The sequence below is a fragment of the Amblyomma americanum genome, chromosome 5 (assembly GCF_052857255.1).
Source record: "Amblyomma americanum isolate KBUSLIRL-KWMA chromosome 5, ASM5285725v1, whole genome shotgun sequence".
Lineage (NCBI taxonomy): Eukaryota > Metazoa > Arthropoda > Arachnida > Ixodida > Ixodidae > Amblyomma > Amblyomma americanum.
The window spans coordinates 197,613,518-197,634,337 of NC_135501.1; the positions used below are offsets into that span (position 1 = coordinate 197,613,518).

The following is a 20,820-nucleotide window of genomic DNA, read 5'->3' on the forward strand; positions in this document are numbered from 1 at the left end:
ATCCCAGGCGTCAGGTGTTGGAGTTTACGGGCGAGGCGATGCACCACCTCATTGCCTGGGGTTCCAGCGTGACAAAGAATATACCTCAGTGTGACAATTAGACATATTTTGGTGAGAGATTCTTGTAGATAAACACCTAGTTATGCAGCAATCCGACCCGCATGAAGAGCGCATACAGCCTGTATTGAGTCGTATATGATATATCCTGAGGGGTTTGTTGGTGCTATGGACAGGACCTGAATACTTGCGATTATCGGAAGGGTTTTTAGCGTCGCTGTCGGAGGGGGATCAGTGTAAGGACCAAGGATGTGTGTCACTACCCGGTCGCCATTGGTTTGGTTTTGTTCTTGGTTTTTGGCAAAAGGAAATGGCGCAGTATCTGTCTCACATATCATGCGGACACCTGAACCGCGCCGTAAGGGAAGGGATAAGGGAGGATTGCCATTCGCTGTAGACCTTTTTCACACACTGCACCACCACTGGTGGGCGCGGAAGGGTTTATGGAAAATGCACTTACGCATCGGCAGCTACCCCTTTGTTGCCAAGATGAGCCCGGCTAAACATACGCTCATTGACGAGCCGACGTTAAACTTACTTGTAGTTGAGTGTCCCCAAGATCTTTTCTCAGCAAGGTTCTGCTCACAGCCGGCATCACACTTTTCCACCGCGCAGTGATGTCTTAGCGCAGCTTGGCACGGTGCATCTTACGTTCGCACCAGGAGAGACAGAAAAGCCGTGCTATCAGAAAGACCGCCTGCTGGACGCGAGCCACGACAAAGCCTGCCTGCGTAAATGCAGCGCTTTCCGCAACGGCGCTGCCAGCGGTCGCACCGGGCTACGAACTGCGCTGCTGCCTGACTGCAAACCCTGGTCGTCCTTAGACTTTAACTAGTGCTCCTATACAATCCTCCCTCAGCATATAGAGGAACACCACGGCGCACTAAAATCCCGGCACACTACAGCATTCACTTCTCACGGGGATCACCAATGCGTTCTCAATTTTTTTTAAGGAAAGGAAGAGCCGCCGCGGTGGCTCAGTGGTTATGGCGCTTGTCTGATGACCCGAAAGACGCGGGCTCGATCCCGGCCGCGGCGGTTGAATTTCGATGGAGGCGGAGTTCTGGAGGCCCGTGTACTGTGCGATGTCGGTGCATGCTAAAGAACCGCGGTGTTGCATGGTCGGCATTTCTAGAGCGCTTCATCACGGCGTCACTCATAGCCTGAGCCGCTTTGGGACCTTACACCCCCATAAACGAAAATAAGCAAAAGCCGTTCTCGCAAATTCTGCAGTGACAGGAAATCCGGCGCTTTTTTTTTTTCACAGAATCTGAAATCAGCGCATGAGGTGCGCTGGAAGCCTGCGGTGCAATGCAACATCCGCTAATGAAGTGTTTCAGTGCTCGCTGCACTAAATTCGAACTGTACGCGTTGTTGTACCGCGTCATACACGTTTCTTTGCTTAGGCGCTGGGTGAAAAGAAACGGATAGTCATCGCCAATAGCCTGATCGTTCTTAATGCGAAAGCATTTCTAAGCTGTGTCGACAGGGTCGTGTCACCAAAACGTGTCCGCAGTGATTGTGACGTTCTCAGAAGAGGTAGCATAAAACGAATGACTTTGATCGATAGATAACGATATGAAGATGATGCGCAAGAAAGACTGATGTGAATATGATGATTAGTCAATTAATTATAGCCAATAATGTAAAAAAACACGTCGAAATAGCGCGGACGTCGATTTAGTGAGAGGACGGGAAAACAGCTGTGGATGGCAAAATAGTGTAAAATAGGCAAAGAAGTGAAAATAAAGTTTGAAATGTATTGAAATGTGTTTGATGAGTGATGATTAATCGAACAAGAAGTTTGACTTAAATAGATTAATTAGGTAATAATTAGAAGCAAACGTCAATGGACTCAAACAGGGGCAAAGAGAGGCGATGAGTGTGGAGGAGGCATCAGCGCTTTCGCATTCCTCCAATGCGGGTAGCCGCAGTGATCTGTAACGTTTTATTTTTTTTTTTGACAGCGATGAAGCAACAGAAAGTGCATGCCATGGTGTAATAGAACAGAAGTTGAAATTTGGCGCCGTATACTCATATTGCAATACGTCATCAACAGACTTTGTGTTTGCATCCAGCTTCCTGCGCACCAAATGTTCTCCGTTTCTGCTATGTTTAAACAGAACAAAAAACGCTGCTTTTCCTTGCGCTACAGAGCTTCGCATAACGGCATTTTCTTCGCGTCAAAAGTTTGTGACATCGTCTTGTACATGGCTTCGAACTCCCCTTAAACACTAACAACCTACATGGCGCTAATCTAGAAGTTAGCGTTGTTAATTAGTTCGCTGTCTAATAGACGATATGCGAAATTGCTTGGCAGTCTGGTAACAACGCGGCCACCTTACAAAAATGGTCTATACACAGTCTATAGAGTTCTAATAGACTCTATTGCCTTCCTATAGATATTTTTTTGTCTGTTCATAGTCTATAGACTTTCTACAGACAAAAGTATACTAAAAGTGTATGGCTATAAATGTAAAGAATGTCTATAGGATTTGTATTGCCTACAGACTGTTCTCTAGGGTTTGTCTATAGAGAGTATTTAGACTTTATAGACAGAAGTCTATGGACAGTCTATAGACTAAAACAATTTTTGTAAGGGCACAGCCTCCGGCTTCCATCTTGGCTCGGTCGAGCTCTTCTATCAAGTGCGTCGTTTGCTATGCGTGCTCCCTTGACACCGGTGTCGCTGTCATGAATCTCGCGTGCGGAATTTCAAAAGCCACGCTTCACCCACTGCACTGCTTGCTCTGCTCATCTTTCACCAAATGCAGGTCCTTTCAGGCTACGGCTGTATGCTCCTACCGCGTCCTCAGCTTCGCTTGAAGTTTGGCGCCGATGATGGCAAGAATCGGCACTAGAAAGTGGGTTGGAAACTCGAACTCTGTGCAGCTGTCGTTTTAATGCCCGCATTAGAGCACTGGTTCCAACGCGCCGCATTTATCATCGCAATTTTTTTTTTCAAGTGAACGCCAGTTCAACTGCAAATTCATCTGGTAGGGTAGCGAGCGGTTATTTTCCGCTGAGTGCACACATGTGTTAACTAACCACACGTGGCAGGGCGAACTATCGTGTGCGCTGGCGCTATAGTAGCTGCGTGTATAGCACTGTGATCACGCAAGTCCCTCGGCGATCTGCGATTCCTTTAACTGCAATGATGCAAGTTCAGTGTCACCGTTTCAGAACACGGCGTCGTTGCTAGTGCATTAAATCGCTTATTAAGAGAGACTAACATTGACATATCTGTTATGTCACCAAAAGAACTGCGTGAAATGTTTGTATAATGATGCCATACACTCATTTTTCTTCTTTGCCTGGTGCTTTCCTGTTCGAACGATTTTGCTTAACTCATGCATGCGTTTTGTCCAAGTGTATTGTACTTCCTTAGCCGCACGCTTTTATGCTGCGCTTGTGGTAGGGGGAGGGCTCCTCAAGCTGCTTCTCACAGCTCTTACCTGCCGTCCTCGTACCTTTTTTTTTTGTTGTGGAATAAAATTTGATTTGATTTGATGATTTATTCAACGAGGCGTCGAAATGCGCAGTTGGAGTGTAATTGCACTGTTAGCAGTCCATATTAACAAGAAGAAAGTATACGCATACATAATTCAAAATATTGTAGGCAAAGATGCAGATATCCGCGGCGACAAAAGTTTGTCGCCGCGGATATCGATTGCAGGGATTCTTAAAAAAAATATGGCTGTGGTTTAGCTCTGGTTAAACCTAGAGTGACGCGATAGCGTAATGTTCATCGTAATGTTCCAAGGTAATGTTCAACAGCCTAAGGAAGGGAACAACAGTTCACAATTGGCAGCGAGAGCCTAGAAGTTGTGACGGAATACGTCTAATTAGGGCAGGTAGTGACAGCTGATCCGGATCATGAGAGGGAGATAACTAGAAGGATAAGAATGGGGTGGAGCGCATATGGCAAATTCTCGCAGATCATGAGTGGCAGTTTACCAATTTCCCTCAAGAGGAAAGTGTACAACAGCATAATCTTACCGGTACTCACCTACGGGGCAGAAACGTGGAGGCTAACGAAAAGAGTTCAGCTTAAGTTAAGGACAACGCAGCGAGCCATGGAAAGAAAAATGATAGGTGTAACGTTAAGAGACCGGAAGCGGGCAGAGTGGGTGAGGGAACAAACGCGGGTTAATGACATCCTAATCTAAATCAAGAGGAAGAAATGGGCTTGGGCAGGGCATGTAATGCGAAGGCAAGATAACCGCTGGTCCTTAAGGGTAACGGAGTGGATTCCAAGAGAAAGTGAGCGTAGCAGGGGGCGGCAGAAGGTTAAGTGGGCGGATGAGATTAGGAAGTTTGCAGACATAGGGTGGCCGCAGCTGGCAAAGGACGGGGTGAATTGGAGAGACATGGGAGAGGCCTTTGCCCTGCAGTGGGTGTAGTCAGGCTGATGATGATGATGATGACGCGATAGCTACATCTGGCCTAGTGGAACTTACTCAGTTTAATTGCAAAGTCAGCCCTTCACCGCTCCGTTTCGCTGGGCGTTCCTTCTTCATCTTCGTCCCACTTGACATGGCGCATGCGCACAGCTGTTGCGGCTCGGTTTTGGCGACCAGCAGCAGCAGCTGCTCCGCACCACGTGACCAACCACGTGACCAAGGGTGACCACACTGAAGGCTCGAAGAGGTGGCGTAGTGTAGTTATCGCTACAATAAAACGTTCAAACCTCAGTTTTTATTAACAGTGTGTATTACGTCACAAAAGCACATTTAACGCGCATAACACCCGATCGCGATCGCACGACATTAGGGGAAAACAGCGCGTTGGACCAATCACAACAGCTGAGCGGTTGATAGAGCTTTCTATAGCCCTTTTAAAAGCAACTGATGATGAGAAAAGCTCGACAGAACACGTAGAAAACTAAGCAGTAATCTGCATATGATTCTGTGAGTGCACTTAGCTGGCTGCGGCATGAGCGATCGTGGTTTGTAGATGGAGCGCACTGAGTGTTCATGGCCATGATCTGCCATCTATTACGTTGTTCAAGTCGGCGTCGATATGTTCATGTCCGACCGCTATGTGCTAGCGGAAAGTTAATGATTTCATCTTATTTGATTTAGAGGATTTAACATCCCAAAGCGACTCAGGTTATGAAGGACGCCGTAGTGACGGGCTCCGAAAATTTCGACCACCTGGGGTTACTTAACGTGCACTGACATCGCACAGTGCACGGGCCTCTAGAATTTCGCCTCTATTGAAATTCGACCGCCGTGACCGGGATCGAACCCGCGTCTTTCGGGTCTGTAGCCGAGTACCATAACCACTGAGTCACCGCAACGGCTCTTGCGTAAGGTTAGTAAATGCTCGAAATCGGCTTCAAATTTTGTCCAGAGAGAAGAAATACCCTGGTCCGTATCGCAATTTAAATGCAAATCACCTATAAAGCTTTGTGAAAAATGAGCGCAGAAAGCGAAAGCTGCGCACTGGACACGTTACCTCGCGTGGCATTCGGTATTCTGAAACCTCGGCACAAAGCAACAAAAAAATTGAAAAGCGAGATGCTGAAACGTACCGGTTCCCGCATGCATCGTAGCGTCCTCGCAAAGTGCACAACGCAGCGGAGCGCAGCCGTTTTAACCCAACGCTGGGCTAATAATAACAATTGGTTTTTGGGGAAAGGAAATGGTGCAGTATCTGTCTCATATATCGTTGGACACCTGAACCGCGCCGTAAGGGACGGGATGAAGGAGGTCTGCCGCGATGAACTGGTCTCGCCAGCAGAGCTGCCCAACGCTGGGCTGTGCTTTCGATTTCTGTACTGAACCAACATGGCGGGCCTAGCTCTCGGAGCGCCAAGAGATGGCGCTGCGCAGTTTGCGTATCATATCGCCTATTATCATACGCTTCAATAACTGGCGTCCACCGCAACTGACAGTTCGTTTCTGAAAAGGTTTTCTTTATATTTTGAACTCCTTTTTCTGCGAGATTTTCTAAATGTGTTTGCTGAAACACTCGGTATATGCCGCTGGCGACAAGTGTGCTACCAAAAATAAATAATGCGGCTCCTTTCGGCCACTTTTGAGTTCAGTTCTAGGTCCTGTTATCAGCCGCTGTGATTGTACGGGTGATTTTACGTATCTGCATACAACATAAAAACGTTACCTCACCTATTGCCCATTCCTCCTGTCACTTTCGCCTAGTAACTCAAGCAAAAGTGCCGCACCCCCCCTCCCCCTACATCGGCCCACCCTATCCAGAGCCGGAGGAGTATTCTCAGTAAGCCATATAAGATCGGCTTGCAAGTGCTCAGTTTCACAGCTCCTTTCCGGACCGTTTGTGTCAGCCGCACATTCTTTACACATCTTTGACTCTGACACTTCATGTTCTCCTTTCCAATTCAAATCGATCGATCGATCGATCGATCGATTGATTGATTGATTGATTGATTGATTGATTGATTGATAACAGCGAATACGTCGTCCCGACTCGCTCGTCTAAGGGGTCCAGGCCATCTGCAGTCTAACCCGCGCGCGCATTGAAAAATATCGTCGCCAGGGTCGGCAGACGTCCGCAACGATCAAGCAACGCACTCTTCTACGCAGCTGCGCAGCATTAATCTTTCGGGGTCAGCGGCAAAAACAGAGGGAACATACTTGGGCTTCTTCGGTTACAGCTAAGTCCTCTCTCACTATTTTCTCCTTATCGTTGAACGACCTCTTCGCGGTTGGAACGATCTTTTGAAGCGCATAGCGTGCTATGTTGCCCAGCGCGTCCCCAACGTCGCGATTTTTGCTGCGAAAGCTGTCGCTGCAGAGGTAGTAGCGGTAGGAGTCGGACGTGCGCATCTGAACTCGTGTAGGGGCACTTGTTTGGCCAGTCAGCGGTTAATATGACGAGAGTGAAATGTCGCAGCTGCTGCATGACGGCGACTGATCGTCCCGGAACAAGTGGTTCGCCAGCTTCAGCCTAACAGAACAGGCGAACGCCGTACCTCTTTATCCAGTACACCGGAAACTAACCGTGAAAGGCGCTGTGGATGGGTATGTGGCGTCAGCTATCTTTGTTTCCAAGCAACGCTCGACTCTCAGAGAACAGTTTATTTGTTTGACAATAGATGGCGCCACAATCTACAAGTAAGAATTTTTTAAAGGTTTTACCGGTGTTTTATTTAGAAACACTTGACCGTGCGGAGTGTCGTGACAAGTACTGACGAAGTGCACCTAGTGCTTTCTAGTCGCCGTCGAAATTCCTTTATCGAGCAACCGTCATGCTGACCGAAGGCCGTCCCGTGGTGAACTATGAAGTGGACCCGGTCGTGGTGGACGGCTTATTTTTCTTACCTCTGAGCGATCCGAGGCTAGCGCGTGAGGCCCTGAGCTACGAACCCAGAGCCGGTGATGTCGTCCTGGCCACTTTTCCGAAGAGCGGCACCACCTGGTGTCAGTACATACTTTGGGGCATCCACAACCTCCATGTGGTCCAAGATGGTGTCATGCCAACTGTACAAGATATGCTCAAGGAGCACTTCCCCTACATCGACCTGGTAAGCTCTTCTGAAAGCCACATGCGCAACGTTTCGCGTTACTCTGCTCACAGTGGGCAAAAATTACTTTCAAAAGACAAAGAAAAGCCACTGCTGGATAATTGCACAGAAAAGTAAAATACATTACGATTTACACACCCTGACAGCGAAAACATTACAGCTTCTTTGGAAAAATAATGGAGGTCATTTGAAATTGCTCTTTACCGCGCAGTCATTTATGAACTTTTTATTCAGGACACAAAAGTTGCTCCCCAGAAAACCCTGTTGCAGCTTAAAGCCAGCTGTGAATTTTATCAATTTTAGTGAAGGCTGCACATTCGGTGCGTATTAAACAAAAGTCGTTACGTAAATAACGAGCAATTGTTGAAAGACAAATAATCGTGCCGTAAGGTCTCAGAGCCAAGAAAAAAAATCAAAAGATAAACACGGCGTGATGTTATTGGCGCGCTGCCAAGTTTCGCGCTGCAGACGCCCACAACGACAGCGGGAAACTGAGGCACGAGCTGAGAAAAGGTAGTGCTTTAAAATAAAATGACAAAAATGTTACACCTCTTTCACTGTCGGTGTGCGAGGAAGTGGCAGGGGCAGCAATGCGGCATACGCGTGCTGTTGGTTGCATTAAAAGAAGGAAAGAGAGCTTTGACAGAATGTTTCAATGAAACGTTTATGCGCAATGTTGCTGCAAACAACGATACCCGCGGTTGTGTAGAGAGCAGGCATTTGTGTTGGTTGCAGCAGAAGTGTTGGTTGTTGGGCGAGTTGGTGATCCATAATAATAGAACAGAGCGTAACAAAACAGGACAAAAGGAGGAACACAGAACGACACGAGCGCTGTCAACTGTTTATTTCTTGCCGTTGCTACATATAAATGCATGAACCACAGCATGAAATGGGAAAGAGCGATCAGGTCAGATAATACAAGCTATACAACTCAGCCTTTCGCTGGTTGCCGTCGATTTAGAAAAGCGAGCTCTTTAGCTGATAGTGCCAGTGATGCCGCGCTCACACACTTGTTGCCTGCACGTGAAATATGAAGAGCCTCAATAATCTCTCTAACATGCTTATCATTGTGGCGGTTGATAATTTGGCTCCTTTTCAAAAAGTGGCATGCACGGCTTTGGACGGCCCCGTTTCTTAGACTGGATCTTGCACTGGCGACAGTGCTGGCTCAGGTGGCCCGATTTGCATGCTCTCATTAACATTGTAGTCATGTTCTTTTGACCTGCTATTTACACATCTCCCTGTTTTTTCCAATGTACTTATGGCCACAAGACAACGGTACGCGGTAGACAACACCCTCTTCACAAGGGACAAAACGTTTCTGACGGTCAATTACACATCTTTTTTTCTCTTGGTTACCGCACGGATTTGTCTTTTTGCAAAGCATAGACAGTTTTATGAAAATACAACTTCAACGCCTGCTCGTTTTCCGATTTTCATTAGGTTGTGGGAGGTCTGATGAATTTATGGGATGACACCTACTTTCTTGCGATCCTCATGCTGTTCATTGGTGCCTTCCTGCTTGTCGAACCGTCGTGCTGTTTTCATTTTTTGGAGCAGGCCTTCAGCCACAGAAACCATTAGTGGCCCAGGATACCCAGAATCAGACAGTCGTCTAATCTGCAATGCCAAGCATTCTTGCATCATGTGCTCGCATGAGCTTTTGAGCGCATTTGTCAGGCAGTTCTTGATAATGCCTCTCTTTACCAGTTTCGAATCAGCTGATACCGTTCGCAGTAGGCCTTTTTTTTTTTTGAACGAGGTTTATAACCCCAACAGATGCGGTTAGTATGAAATTTAAGTCTAAGGTCTAAGAACTTGATAGAGTTCTTGTCAGGAAGCTCATGTGTGAGAATTAATGCGGTTAAATGTATTTTAAAGGTGTCAATCACATTTGCAGCGTCCGTATAAAAATCTGCCTTAGAGTTGTCAATGGTGATCAAAAAATCGTCCACAAATCTAAACATTTGTTTTGTTACGCGCTGTTTTATTATTATGGTTGTAACACCTGCGGCATTATCTACTGCGGTTGAGAACCCTTCCTCGGCCTATGCGACCCAAGTCAAGGGGGTTTGGACAGTGTTACCGCACTGACCAGCATTGTTATTGAACCACACTGGACGAGCAACCTGAACCACATTTACTGATCGAATGTGTTGAAATCAGAGAGAGAACCTCTTGGTTACACCAATTATTAACGCGACAGCGTAAAGGAGCTCGTGTCAAAGAAAAGTCGTCGTCGTTGTCCGTTGGCGAAAAATCCGCATAGAAACAACCCATCATGGCAGGTGGCATTTACTTTAATGATTGGTTAATTTATTAATAATTTGGCTATTTGTTTAATGTTAATTTGATTGATTAATTTAATGACCTGCCATTACAGGCGGTGGCTCATCACTTAACCACTCCACCACTGCGCCAGGAGTGGTATGAGGACTCCCAGGGACCCATGAATGCATGTAAAATCAAGAATGACCAATTCTGCATATCGCGTCGTATACCCTTTAGGCAGAGCTTAAGTGTCCCCTCCAAACTTTTTTTCGTCGTGAGTTTCTTAACTTTGATAAGCGTGCTAACCTCACACATGACACGATACGATATTGTTACTGCACGTTAAAGATCCGCAGGTGGTCGAAATTATTCCGGAGCCCTCCACTACGGCACCTCTTTCTTTCTTTCTTTCTTTCTTTCTTTCTTTCTTTCTTTCTTTCTTTCTTTCTTTCTTTCTTTCTTTCTTTCTTTCTTTCTTTCTTTCTTTCTTTCGTTCTTTCTTTCTTTCTTTCTTTCACTCCCTCCTTTATCCCTTCCCTTAAGGCGCGGTTCGGGTGTCCGCCGATATATGTGAGACAGTTACTGCTCCATTTCCTTTCCTCAAAACCAATTTTCATTGTGTTAACTTTGCGGCGACCCGAAACATATGAAAACTGCAGTGATAGTATGATGATTTAACAGCCGGTGGGCATAGAGCGAAGCTGCAGTCCGCCTTGACTTCTGTCGGGCAACAATACGATAAAAACATCTGCTCGAAACTAGCATTAGCATTCTACTTCGTAAATGCCCTCCATCCGCCGTGTTGGCTCCGTGGCCGTGCCTTTCAGTTGCAAACATGTGTCCTAGAAACTTCTGAAAAGAAGTGCGCCTTCAGCAATGCATGCTCTGCAATTTCATTTTATGCCGCCAGCTCCGAAAATCCTCGAGAAAGCGCCTCAAACAGCTAAGCCTTACTGCATGCAACCTTCTGTGGTTACTGAGTGATTATGGCCTTCGGTTACTTAGCCTAAGGTCGCAGGATCGAATCCCGTGTGCGGTCGCTACATCGTGATAGATGCGAAGTTTCAAAAACTCCCTCGGGCATTGCGATGTCCGTGCATGTCAAATAACTTGACGTGACCTGGAATTAATCCGTAGCCCTCCATTACGGCATCCCTGATAGCCTGCGTGTCTCTCCTGGACATTCAGCTCCACGTACAATTAGCGCTATATCACTGAAATAGTAGAATAATGCTATAATTTCACCATAGCGCTGTCATTACACTGCCTTTCGGGGTGTAAAGCTTTTCCTGTGCAGCTGTTGTAGCAGGGATTCAACTTTTATTGGTTTATCCGCCGTAGCCCCTCAGTATGCGGGGAAATTATCTCACCACTGCTGTTTCCGACGCGACCGATGCGTAAAACATTTTGCAACAGCTTTTCAAGAGTATCTGTGTTTCCTCTGGAGCGAGCCGTAATTGCCGACTGTCGTTGCACAAGAAACTGAGGCATCGTTGTCCGATAAGCGACAGGCGCGCCGATAACGCCGAGTCAGCTTTTTGGGCCAGCATATGGCGTTCAGAAGGCAGTTTCGTCTGCGGCAGGGGCTTCAAACCTGCAGCGACTGGTTCTCAGGCGTCCAGATTTCTCGCAGGGAATCGGCTTATGCACGTGCGTCTGCACCAACAGCTGCTTATCTAGGCCGGCTTAGATAAATGTGCAAATCAAGCCAGATATTGCAGAGTAAGTTGTTGCTTTCGAACTCCACAGTTCAGAAACTGCCGTTGAGAGGATAAAAGAAAATGGCGAGAAAATAGCTGTCCTTTTTTTTAACCTCTGCCTTTTTTTCTATTTCATTCAGGCGTAAGTAGAGGTTTTCTACGGCGATAGCTGTACGAGTAATATTAACGCGATAGCATTAGAATTCACGTCAGGAGCAGAATCCACCGTGCAGTGTCGCGAAATTCGTTGATTGGTCAAGAAAAGTCACGCGACCTTGTGAACACACCACAACCTGCCCCGTGGCAGTTGGCAATTAAATTAATCGTTGGTCGAGAGAGGTCACCTCTCTCAGGGCAGGCTGTGACTTTATCACAACTTGCCCACCAAGTTGTGAGCAACCTAGTTTCTTGGTAGCATTGGCGTTCGTCAGGGGCATCCCGGGGCAGTACGGTGTCACAAAACTCCCTGGTTCGTCGGAAGATGTGTGCCGTCACAAGGTCACCTAACGCCAAAGGAAGTATGACGTCTCAAGGTCGCGTGACCCCGAAAGGAACAAGTCACAGGCCAGAGGAAGCAAATCCAAAAATGGATCAAAAATTGTTAACCGATAATTAATACATAGTGTTTTAATAGCGATTAGTAGGCGGATTAAGATGGATCAGTATATGGGATACAATGGATTAGAACATTTATTAAGGATTAGTCGTGGAAATAAGAAGGGAATGATGGACTAGTTACTGAAGGGTAACGTAGTGGATTCCAAGAGAAGGCAAGCGTAGCAGGGGGCGGCAGAAAGTTAGGTGGCCGGATGAGCTTAAGAAGTTTGGGGGATGCGGTGGGCGCAGATGGCAAAGGAGAGGGTTAATTGGAGAGTCATGGAAGATTAGGAACTGTAAAGGATTGGGCAAGTTGATCAGACATGCTTAACGGAATAATGGCGCAGATCAAGTGACAGTACAGCAGGAGAGCACACACACACACACAAGCGTCAACTTACAGCTTTATTGTTTGGCTGCCAATATGCAAAATTTATACCAAGCAACGTGCCCAAACTGTGAACAATAATCAAACAAGGTCGTGTCAGCATGCTTAGTGTGGGTTTTTTGCGCTTTTACACGAGGTTCCTTGTTATTCGCTTTCATCGAATTTAGCCGTGTTTTCGTTGGCTTTTTGTTTTGTTTTATGCGTCTTGTTTTACACTGAGTCCTTGTCGTGTTCTGTTGACGGTTCAGGTTTCATTCTCATGTTTTTAGCCCTTTTAGTCCTCCTTTGTCATTTCCCTGGTTTTGTGACGTGGCCTTCCGTCATAATTTTTTCTTCGGTGATATGTTCGTGATTAGTTTAGGTTTTAGCTTGTGTCGTCTCGTCTTTTACCTCTTGGTTTTTTCCAGTTAGTCATCTGAGACAGGGATGTTCCACGTGCTGCGGTAGAGCTTAGTGCTCTCGTCATGTTGTTTGCCTTGTGCGATATCATGATTTGCCGCTTCGCACATCGCGTCCATGTGCATCACTGTTTGATTATTGTTCACAGTTTGGGCGTGTTGTTTGGTATAAATTCGGCATATTGGCAGCCAAAAAAATAAAGTTGTAAGTTGGCGCTTGTGTGTGTGTGTGTGTGCTCTCCTGCTGTCCTGTCACTTGATCTGCGCCATTATTCCGTCAATCATAGAAGATGACTTTGCCCTACAGTGGGCGTAGTCAGGCTAATGTTGATGATGATGATGAAACCATAAACCTCCCTTAGTTCTGTCTCCAGTACGGCGCTCGAACACATGATCGCCTCCGTTCTGAGGTTCTTTACCGCGCGCTGACATGGGTGGCTTGACATCAGCGGGGAAAGCATCTTTGTCCCGCACAGTCCGCTTAACTCCGTCGGTGATGACGCAGCTCGGCACCTCGTCCACAGTGGCCGGGCGACCCCCTCCCCGGTTCATCAAGACGCACCTTCGGGCCGATGTCCTGCACCGACCGGGAAGCGCGGCCAAGTTCGTGGTGTGCCTGCGCAACCCGTTCGACGTGGCGGTCTCCTTCTTCCACATGCGCTACGGCAGGCGCCACCTGACGGGGCTGCCGCCGGACTACGGCTTCGACCACTTCCTGGAGGAGTTCCTCAGCGGAGGACTGGTGGGCGGGGAGCCCTTCCGGCAGGCCCGCTCCTGGTACGAGCGGAGCAAGGAGCACGACAACGTGCTCCTCGTCTACTACGAGGCGCTCAAGACGCAGCCCAGGGAGGTGAGCGGCTTCCGCTGGTGTGGGCCCTTTGCCATACTTTCACTAGCCTCCAGGATGTCGCACAGGGCACGCTTATTATGGAATCACATGCATTCCCTGAGCCCAGTATCGCACGCTAAAGGGAATAATGGCGCAGCATCAAGTAACGAGGACAGCAGGAGAGATACGCGCACAAGCGCCAACTTACAACTTTACCGCTTTTAGTCGTTCTTCGTCGTTCCCTGTTTTTTGTGGCGCGGCCTTCCGTTATGTTTTTTTTATATGTTCTTGATTCGTTTAGGTTTTTAGCTTGTTTTCTTCGCCTTAGCGTTTTGCCTCCATAATAACGCAGCCGCCGCGGTCGGGTTCAAACCCGGGAACTCCGGATCAGTGGCGCTCGGCTACTGATCCGGAGTTCCCGGGTTCGAACCCGACCGCGGCGGCTGCGTTTTTATGGAGGAAAAACGCTAAGGCGCCCGTGTGCTGTGCGATGTCAGTGCACGTTGAAGATCCCCAGGTGGTCGAAATTATTCCGGAGCCCTCCACTACGGCACCTCTATCTTCCTTTCTTCTTTCGCTCCCTCCTTTTGTCCCTTCCCTTACGGCGCGGTTCAGGTGTCCGCCGATATATGAGACCGATACTGCACCATTTCCTTTCCCCCAAAACCAATTATTATTATTGTAGAGCGGTTTATTGGCACGTTGGAAGCGCCGGCGACGAAGACCTTAGGACACGTAATCTACGAGCCAGCGAGGCGAGAGACTGGGACACAAGCGGCAGTGTTCCAGCACGAGCAACCGACGGACTTCTTCTTTTATACCTCAGTGAACGAGGGCGCAAGCGCTTCGTCGTCGTTGGCGTCGGTGCTGTATCATGTTCTTCGTTCCATTATTATTATTATAGTTTGTTTTCTTCCCGTTTTTCGCCTCATGTTTTTTCTAGTTAGTCATCTGCGACAGGGATGTTCCACGTGCTACTGTATAGCTTAGTGCACTCGTCATGTTGTTTGCCATGCGCGTTGTCATGATTTGTTGCTTCGCACATCGCGTCCAAGTGCGTCACTGATTTCGTATTGTTTATAGTGTGCAGCGTGTTGCTTTGTATAAATTCGGCGTAGTAGCAGCCGAACAATAAGGTTGTAAGTTGGCGCTTGTGCATGTGTGTGCTCTCCTGCTGCCCTCGTTACTTGCTGCGCCTTTATTCTCTTTAGCATGTCGGACCAACTTGCCCAATCCTATACGCTTCTCAATACCGCAAATCGCACGCAATCCTGGAAGGGGAGGACTTATGCAAGTCTAGCCTATTATATCTGCAACTCTTTTGGTAACCTTAGCGATGTCATGCAGGACACTGTCAAAAAACTGTTCATTCAGATCCTTTACGCATCTGCAGTCGGGTAGCCAGAGCACGAAAAGAGGAAAGGGCTGTGACAACCCTCAAAATATTTGTTCTCTTTTCTCCTGCAGTCCTACCTGCTTAAAGAGCAGTAAGCATTTATTTGTCTTGGCTATCCAACGCGCACTCAAAGGCCATCTGGCGAGGATACCGTACACGGTAACTAAAGTCAACAATTTAAAAAGTGCAGTGGGCTTAACACCTGGCACTCAAAAAAATGTCACGTCATTCAACAAGTAATGCAACCCATTTTTTTCTCCAAGCAGGATTTCTCAAAGCAGGTCGCCGCGGTAGCCGAGTGCTTATGGCGCTCAGCTGCTGGCCCGAAAGACGCGGGTTCTATCCCGGCCGTGGCGGTCGAATTTCGATGGAGGCGAAATTCTAGAGGCCCGTGTACTGTGCGATGTCAGTGCACGTTAAAGAACCCCAGGTGGTCGAAATTCCCGGAGCCCTTCACTACGGCGTCTCTCATAGCCCGAGTCGCTTTGGGACGTTAAACCCCCATAAACCAAACCAATCAAAGCAGGATTGTTTTAATGTTGGTTTGATTGCACCATATTGTTCCGAAGTTGTTTGGCTAGAAAACATGATCTTTTAACATATCTCCTCGTTCAGGCTTATGATCTCACGCCACCTAACTGGGAGATGCTGTATGCCTTCATGGTACCACTTACTGGTCTGAGTCTCAGCCAACGACTTACTTTATATCGTTGCTGCAAAGCTTCTCGCTGAGTCTGGGCACCGTCGCAGAATGATCAACACTATGATGTGTCGCTCTACACCTTTGCTGAAATCCTGCGGTACTATAGAGTCTAGAACGGTCAGAATTTCTCAAACCCTGGAAATAATTAAGCCAGGACGAAGAACTCACATCAAGGAGGATTCAGTAGCGCAATAAAAAAAATACAAACCAGCACCTTCACAGCCCCAAATCACTACACAGCTGCTATCCAGAACTTTACGGGCCAGAATGTCGGCACTGTGGAGAAATTGCGGATCTCTACCACATGCGACGAGCATGCCAGAAAAACAAGGCCAAATCCCCCTTCCCTTCCCCATCCTTTAACCAGTGGGAGGCTGCCCTGCTCAACGTAAGCCCTGGGGGCCAGAAATGTCTCGTAAACAGGGCCGCCGCAGCAGCTTTGGCCAATGGATCCCTGAATTAGGGACTGCAACAACAGGGTTCGTACTGAATTCGGTCAATAAACATTTGCAACAAACAAGTTGAGTGCTCCGGGCTGTAGGGTGGATGAGAAAGGTGAGTTCACCGAAGTTTTGCGATTTCTTGGGTGCGCGTTCGGCCTCGCGTTGTCATGAAGAATAATAATTATTGGTTTTTGAGGAAACGAAATGGCGCAGTATCTGTCTCATATATCGGCGGACACTTGAACCACGCCGTAAAGGAAGGGATAAAGGAGGGAGTGAAAGAAGAAAGGAAGAAAGTGGTGCCGTAGTGGAGGGCTCCGGAATAATTTCGACCACCTGGGGATCTTTAACGTGCACTGACATCGCACAGCACTCGGGCGCCTTAGCGTTTTGCCTCCATTAAAACGCAGCCGCCGCGGTCGGGTTCGAACCCGGGAACTCCGGATCAGTAGCCGAGCGCACTAACCACTGAGCCACAGCGGCGGGTCATGGAGAAGGAAAACCTCAGTCTTGCGGTGTCGAACGCGCATGAGTTGTTTCTTCAATTTCTGAATAGCCTTACAGTATAACTTCGGAGTGTATCGTTCCTCCACGATGGAGTACGGCGATCAAAATAACCTCTTCAGAGTCCCAGATGACTTTTGTCATGAGATTGCCAGCGGAGGATGCGGTTTGTAACTTCTCGTTCCGACGAGACGTTGTGTAGTGCTACTCTAGGGATTACCGTCTTTTTCGAGCCTACCCATGTTAGAGCGAAAGCTCTGCTTCACGACCAAAGCTGCAAAAGCAGTTTCATCGCTGAAGCATGACCTAAACAAATAAAGTGAATATTGCCGCCACCTGGTTTCGAACCCGTGGCGGCGCAAACAGATCATCTTTGCCGGCCAGTGGTGGTGGTGGTGGTGGTAGTGGTTTTATTAAAAATAATAGTAAAAAGGAAGGACAAGATTTTTGCTAGCCCCGGCATCTGCCATCGATACTGAAGCACCTGAGCTGGGGCAGCGGAAATAAAGGACAGCAGGCAGAGTGGAGAAATGAAATGAAAGAGGTGAGGGGACAGGAAGAGAGGATAGGGGGAGAAGTAATATGTACAAACTATTTACACAATAAGAAATGTGTCCAGGTTTTGCGCGTGATTAGTTCATTGTAGAGGAATTAAATCACACACGCGCACAGCACTGTGTTGGTTACAACTGGAGTGGGGCGTCCAGTTATTAATCGTTCAAGGTAGAACTCGCGGAGCGTTCTGTCACTGCGTGTAGCTACCTGACGGAGAACAGACGGGACGTCAAGCCCGTGTGTTCGAGGAATGCACAGAGACTCACCAAAGTTCGCTCACGAGTGCGCGCACTGCCCTGCGGCCACAATAGCGTCTTGATGGAGCCTGGCCCTATAGGCCGCGAGCATATCGCGACGAGCATCGGCGAACCGGCCAGTGCACGAGAGCACTTTTCTGTCGCCGCAGCCTATAGCACTGCAACTCACTCTCGCGCCGTGCATTGCACATCGTTGTCTTCATCAACTTCCATCTGCAGCGCGAACAGACCAGACCGGCCAACTTAACTTCGATCAGAGCTTGGCCTGAATCTAATATCGTCGCCAGACGCACTCAACTACAGATCCAGAGTACCCGGGTTCGAACCCAACCGCCGCGGCCGCGTTTCGATGGAGGCGAAACGCAAAGTGCCCGTGTGCTATGAGGTGACAGTGCACTTTAAAGACGCCCCGGTGGTGGAAATTCTTCCGGAGCCCTCCACTACAGCACCTCTTTCTTCTTCCACTCCCTCGTTTATCCCTTCCCTTACGGCGCGGTTCCGGTATCAGCCAATATGTGAGACAGATGCTGCGCCATTTCCTTTCCCCCAAAACCAATTCTCATTTCAATTCAGACGTGCCGATCGCCCAGCAAAGGAAAACCATGAGCCAACCTGGCTGAACAGATGCTTTCGCACGTTTACTTGGTTTAACTACCTTTAAGCGCTAGCAATTTTTTTCATGCCTGTAACGATTTTTGACAAGAAATCGTCACTATCAGCCTCATAATGAGCAAGGAATTTGGCACAGATGTTTTTATTTGTTGTTTCTGATCCTTTGTTAGGCTTCGAGGAACCCAGCGAATACCATAACTTTTGGACAGTTACATCAGCACTATTAGCAGAAATGTCAATTTGTTCATCGAATTGTTCGATTGTGATTAGTCGATCACTTCGAATAAGAGTCTTAACGTTGCAAAGTTTCAGGCGTCACAGCTATGCGCTGCCGGCCGGCGCGCGGGAGATATTTCCTTTTCCTTGTTCTGATGGTGACAGACGCTTCACCCAGCGACTCATCGTGCTTTTATCCACTACCAAGTCTCCGTGGACATTTTTTGAATGCCTGTGAATATTCGTGATGGTCTCTTTTCCGCCAAAAGGAATTAAATCACAGCTCTCTGTTTGAAATGTGCCTCAGTTGCAACCGCCATTTTGAGACATTTAGACACTGCTGCCACCTATCGGAAATTGTTATAAATTCACGAGATGACGCAAAGTTTTTGATGTCTCACATGAAATTTCGAAAGTTTCGGATTAAAATTGGTTGAGAAAAAATGTGTTGCATTACTTATTGAATGCATTGGTTGAGAAAAAAAAATGTTTGCATTACTTATTGAATGCCCTTTGTACTTGCATGGTGTAATCAAAATGGTGTGGTCATGGTGTAATCATTTTGGATTGCTTGCTTGCTCGGCTACACGCTCATTCGTACGGAGTTTATTTTCATGTCAATCCGGAAATCACTAACACTGTTGTTCGTGCACTTAGAGGCCCTCCCCTCGCTTCGAGCGATTTTCCGTACCCAAGTCAACTAGCCATTAAAAGAGTGTCTTCGGTGCTGTACAGCTTTAGACCATACGGGAGCGCATCTAGAAGAGGCGTCAGGTTGATCTGAGCCCTTCCCCTGTTTACGTTTCCTGTACTGGATTGGATTGGAGAAACTTGTACACTGTGCGCATGGTCATCTTAAATAGTAGGCAGCCTTTTCAGATTGGAACCACACTATTTGGAAGGTGCCAGAGCAGTATTTTACGCGCAATCGTAAAGGACCCGTGTCGGAGAAAAGCCGGTGTCGGCGTTGCCGTTGACGTGACGGAAAAATCTGGCCTAATTGAATAGGTGGTTGTTACAAGAGGCTCCCACAGATGGCCCCAGCTACACCAGCGACGCAGCGGAAACCCTTGACTCTCGGTTTGCGAGTCAGACACGCTTCCGCTGCGCTACGTAGGCACGTCCTTGCGGCTTAGTTAAAGCGGGGCTTTGTATGTATGCTGTGAGGTCTTTCACATGATTGTGTCTGTGAAAGAGGATACAGTGTTCGTGTCTGCGTACTGAAGGGGAAACGCTTCGCGGTCGCGTCATGCCCCTAAAGGCGGAGCTTAAGTGGCCCAATTTTTTTTAGCCTACTGGACTTGTCCTCGACTGTAGGGCCCACAGGCCGCTAAGAGCAATTATCTGCGCTAGGCAGGGTCACACTGGTAACCTTCGGCTAGGACGGCGTGCTCCCCAAGTGGCGCAATTCCGACGTGTACCTTAACCACCTGGAAGGCATGACTTGCGGGACTGCAGAAGAGAGAGTTTCACTCTCTATGAAAGAGCGCAGTTTCACTGAACCGCTGTGAAAGCGAGCTTTATAGGTTATGACACACTACGTCGAAGCCGATGGCGACATGTTTTACCCCTGGTAATGCCCTCTATGCATGGCTTATCGAAATGACATAGAACACATTTGTTTCCTGATACCATGACGTCTCGCTCCGTGCGACTTTCAACCACAGGTTGTGCTGAAGCTCGCCGAGTTCCTGAATTCTGAGGCCGCCTCGAGACTTTCTGCGGATGCAGGTCTCCTGGACCGCCTCCTGGAACAGACGTCGCTGAAGAGGCTTCGGGACATGACCGGCGTAGAGAACTTCGCCGAGGGCGACTTCTCGCGCCAGCACCCGACCGCCGCGCTGTTCCGCAAGGGAATAATCGGAGACTGGAGGTCCGTCTTCACCGAAGACCAGGAGCGTCGCTTCAGAGACGCATACGACCGCGCCCTTGGCGGCACAGACATGCACGCCTTCTGGGCTGAGTACGTGAGGCCACGGACCGGCTATCACGCAGACTTGACTCGTGATGTCGAGAGGATATAGCACTATAGTGGCAGCCCTGGGGCCCTCGTTGTGGCCTGGCGGACAGTACAACTGGAGAACTTGGAGACTTCGTTGCGTTGTGGGTACCAGTGGCAGCCTTAGGGTCTTGGTTGTGGCTTAAGGACAGCGCTAGGGCAAAAGTAAGTCTTCGTTACGGCTCGGCGGACATGCGGGACCGTAGAGCCCTGAGGCTGCCACGGTTCTATATTTGCACTAAGTTATTACGTTTGATTTAGGATCTCTATTAAGCAGTCACCGACTGCGCAGTGTGGCAGTGAATTCTCTAGAGTGAAGCAAAAAAGCGCTTTTTTTAATTAAAAGAATTTATGAAATGGAAGTCGTTTGATTTTTTTTTAGAAGGGA

The 20,820-nt window shown here is 48.0% G+C and overlaps 1 protein-coding gene across 1 annotated transcript; it reads left to right on the forward strand.

The window, feature by feature from the left end:
- Nucleotides 1-7,184: 7,184 nt before the first annotated feature.
- LOC144133320 (sulfotransferase 1B1-like) lies at nt 7,185-20,795 on the forward strand. Its single transcript, XM_077666316.1, has 3 exons — nt 7,185-7,564; nt 13,424-13,768; nt 20,101-20,795. The coding sequence occupies exons 1-3, from the start codon at nt 7,289-7,291 to the stop codon at nt 20,455-20,457; spliced, it is 978 nt and encodes a 325-aa protein (XP_077522442.1). The 5' UTR covers nt 7,185-7,288; the 3' UTR covers nt 20,458-20,795.
- The last annotated feature ends 25 nt before the right edge of the window (nt 20,796-20,820 follow it).

Excerpts from the sequence above, each read along its gene's own strand:
- LOC144133320 (XM_077666316.1), top strand. The coding sequence starts at position 7,289 with ATGCTGACCGAAGGCCGTCCCGTGGTGAACTATGAAGTGGACCCGGTC. Across the intron at positions 7,565-13,423 it reads ACTTCCCCTACATCGACCTG|CTCGGCACCTCGTCCACAGT; the intron begins GTAAGCTCTTCT and ends GTGATGACGCAG. Across the intron at positions 13,769-20,100 it reads TCAAGACGCAGCCCAGGGAG|GTTGTGCTGAAGCTCGCCGA; the intron begins GTGAGCGGCTTC and ends TTTCAACCACAG.